The following is a 3,850-nucleotide window of genomic DNA, read 5'->3' on the forward strand; positions in this document are numbered from 1 at the left end:
ATGTGATATGATTATGAGATAATACGGTATAGCCTAACGCCTCATTTTACAGGGCCACAGTGTGAGCGAGCGAGCGAGCGAGAGAGAGAGCGAGCGAGAGAGAGAGAGAGAGAGCGAGAGAGAGAGAGAGAGAGAGAGAGAGAGAGAGAGAGAGAGAGAGAGAGAGAGATGAAACGAATTGTGTGTTTAAGAAATGGGAGGGGCTACTGAGAGACTAGAAATGTCAATCACACCAAGGGTTCTCAACAATCAGAGGCAATCTGTGAGGACCTGACCTTAGTTCATTCAGATCAATAAGCGAGTCAGAGTGGAGTGTGCGTGCGGGACCGTTTTCATCGGTAGGACTGGCAAAGACTTTCTGTGTTTTCACGTGGATCACTGGTGTCAGAGGGGAAACGACGACTCTTTTCAATAGCTGGGACCTTTAGGTACGAACATGTCTATCCCGCAGCTCGGGTATAAGTATGTAAGACCGTTATACCCCACGGAGCGCCACGGGGTAGTCGCTGGCCGTGTCAGTACAGAGTTGAACCCGTCCGGCACCCTCTCCAATGTGTTGTCGAGCATGTATGGATCGCCATTCAGCGCCACCCAAGGATACAGTGCTTTCCTTCCATACTCCGGTGACGTTTCGGTATTGAACCATCTGGTAAGATGCCTTGTTTTCTGAATATCCTGTTATAAACACATTTATTGAAGTTGGAAAATTATGCTAGCGCCGGTTGTGAGGCCAAATAGGGCCTATTGGTTGTTTTAAAACTAAGATTCTAACTAAAACATTCGTTTAAACACCGTATTGAATCGAAGTAGAAAAAAAGTTTGTCATCAGTTTCAGTTTCATCAGGTATGACTAGCCTCGTCTACAGGCAAGATACAAAACGCTTTATTATTTGCAAGCTATCTAGAATTTAAATGTATTGGTACATTTTCTTATTAAGACAAACGCACGTTCACCTTAACCGGTTGTGCAATTTTTGTGTTTTCCTCTCCAGACCACTCCATACGAGATGAAAGACAGCCCAGGTATGCAGCACCCTGGATTTGCTCATGCCCACGCGCCTTTTTTCCCCTATGGGCAGTATCAATTCGGAGACCCGTCACGACCAAAAAATGCCACTCGCGAAAGTACGAGCACTCTGAAGGCCTGGTTAAGTGAGCACAGGAAAAATCCGTATCCCACAAAAGGCGAGAAAATTATGCTGGCCATCATCACCAAAATGACGCTAACCCAAGTGTCCACCTGGTTTGCGAACGCGAGGAGGAGGCTGAAGAAGGAGAATAAAATGACTTGGGTACCAAAGACTCAGACGGACGAGGAGGGAAATGTTTATACAAGTGACAACGACGGTGAGGAGGAAGATAAGAGAGACGATGACGAGGAAATCGATTTAGAGAACATCGATACCGAAAACATCGAGAACAAGGAGGATTCAGATTATCGGGATGATTTTAAATCGGAATCGAAGGTAACAGGCGGGAGGGATTCAGATACGTCCGATGAGTTTGAGGACACAAAAGAACGCGATAAAAGTTTTATAAACAGCGTCACGAAAGACGGCGCAGACACTGGCGCAGAGCGGGGAAGGGATGACAGAAGCAAAACCCCCGCACCCGAGCCTTTGGGTAACATAAACCCACCACAAAAACCCAAAATTTGGTCTTTGGCTGAAACTGCAACAACGCCGGATAATCCAAAAAAGTCCCCACTGATGAACAGGAACTATGATCCGGCACCACAAACAACCATGTCCCCCAGGAGTCCTCTCCAGTGCTCGGTGGGGAACGTCCAGAACTGGACAAAAATGGCATTTTCAGCTCACCAGATCGCATTAACAAACCATTACCTAGGACTTAAACACCCGGCCTCCGTGAGCAGCCATATGTTTAACAAACATGCAGACGGAAGGACTCATATCTTATGATCAGTTTCGTATAAAATGCACAGTGAACTAAATATTTTTTCTTAATGTTTTGATATTTTCCATTTTCCTCATGGAAACGTAATACATAATTTTCACACCATGAATAGTGATTTTCTTGAAGAAAATAAGTGAAAATTATATTGTTTTTTTGTTTTGTTTTGGTTTTTTTTACATAAACGAGACATTGAATTTGTAATTGATGGATGTTGCTTAGCACTTCCCTTAATATGAGAGTATAACAGAGTAAATGTTTATATTGCTAACTTATAAACATTTTCATCGTGTTTATTTATCTGAGGCATTTGATCATGCGTTATCACGTAAAGTGTGTGCTACGAAAATGTTTAGGTCAGAAATAACACTACATCACAACTTAATTAAAAGTCGTTTTCTAGCAAGATGACACGATATAGGAAATTCACCCACGTTTCTTTCAGCTATCTGGTACGAAAAGAGAACAGTGCCTTTTAACAAAGACTAATAAGTTCGGAATTCCCCCGTAGCAGGACTCACGCACACTAATATTCTCCAACTAAACGTATTTTGAGCCGCATCCCATAGTTATGCGTTGTCTTTACCCCACTTCATCGCAATATTTTGCTTTCTTTTTTCCATAAATCATCAATGACTGTATTTTTGTTTGTACTTATTTTTCTTAGTTCACAGCTGTAGTTCAGTTTTTAAAATTAATAGTTTTCAACACATATTTGGTAACACATTTTACACGTACATCAATTTATCATATGTCTTGAACATATGTTGTATTAAGATAAAAAAAACCAAGTCGTTGCTTTTATTACTGGTGTATATATTACAAAGTACAGTAGGCTATAACGGTTTTGTAAATGTAATATCAATTTTACCTACTTGAAAAAATATTGTTCAAAACTATATTTTAAATATTAAAACAAATACACTTATTCAACTGAATCGTGCAATCTATATTTTGATTTGGCCTACTTTGGCTTATATGTTTATCCGAATCTTTTCACAATAGGCCTATATCTAGAGAATTTAGGACTGCATCTAACAAACCGTTTCTGTAAATAATTTGCTTGTATGTACACGCTTAGATCATATTCACACTATGTATAGTCTGCTCGAAGTAAAATAAAGCAGGGTCCCAAAAGCTAAGCTATATGTAGTTCAGGCAAGTTGCGACTGGATTCACAATTTAAGTTTTCCATTAAAATTATAATGGCAGTATGATATGATAGACCATATTCATCTGAGGTCCTACATCAAGTTTTATCTCCGCTGTTAAATATTTTAAAGAATTAAAAAAAATTGCAAAATCGTTGCTTTTCGGACGACGACGACTGGTTGCGAATGGAAGGCCGTTATTTCACGCGGAACACCTGGCGTAGTTTACATTAGAGCTCCCTCTGCAGGGAGTCGACATATTTTGTCATATAATACTGCGGGGTTTTTTGGATTTAAGCAAGTTTTAGCTCTTAAAAATCTTAATTTCTCCAAAATGTTATTTGGGCATCATCAATATCTAATCATTATTTAGCCTAAATCTAAATCCAAATGATTAATTATTCATGAGAAAATAGACTTTTTAATGAATGAGATAGTTTGATGGAAGTTTTCTTATTAGAAATATGCTAAAAGAACATAAAGCACATTAAATGTTAAAGCCATTGTGCTTTTGGAGCTTTTGCTTGTGAGAGAAGCACAGGACAAAAAGGCAGTGGAAGTGTCACTCTGGTGGACAGGCTCTATAGAGAGGGAGGAGGCACAGATTTCATGCCCGTTTATGACTGAGGTTTCTGAGGCGATCGCATTCAGTGTGGCACAAAGGGGAATCGTCTGGATGCGGGGACAGGAGGGCAGACCGGGGGCTTTCGCCATTCACTCATCACTGGCCTGAGAATTCCTCTCTCTACTCCCACACCCCCTTTCAGTAGAAGTTACAGGACAAT

General features: G+C 40.4%; 1 protein-coding gene across 1 annotated transcript; it reads left to right on the plus strand.

Moving 5' to 3' along the window:
• The first annotated feature begins 244 nt into the window (after nucleotides 1-244).
• irx3b (iroquois homeobox 3b) lies at nucleotides 245-2,829 on the plus strand. Its single transcript, XM_027003279.3, has 2 exons — nucleotides 245-649; nucleotides 993-2,829. The coding sequence occupies exons 1-2, from the start codon at nucleotides 437-439 to the stop codon at nucleotides 1,920-1,922; spliced, it is 1,143 nt and encodes a 380-aa protein (XP_026859080.1). The 5' UTR covers nucleotides 245-436; the 3' UTR covers nucleotides 1,923-2,829.
• The last annotated feature ends 1,021 nt before the right edge of the window (nucleotides 2,830-3,850 follow it).

This window comes from Electrophorus electricus, chromosome 4 (genome assembly GCF_041902795.1).
Source record: "Electrophorus electricus isolate QZ-2024a chromosome 4, ASM4190279v1, whole genome shotgun sequence".
NCBI classification, from domain to species: domain Eukaryota; kingdom Metazoa; phylum Chordata; class Actinopteri; order Gymnotiformes; family Gymnotidae; genus Electrophorus; species Electrophorus electricus.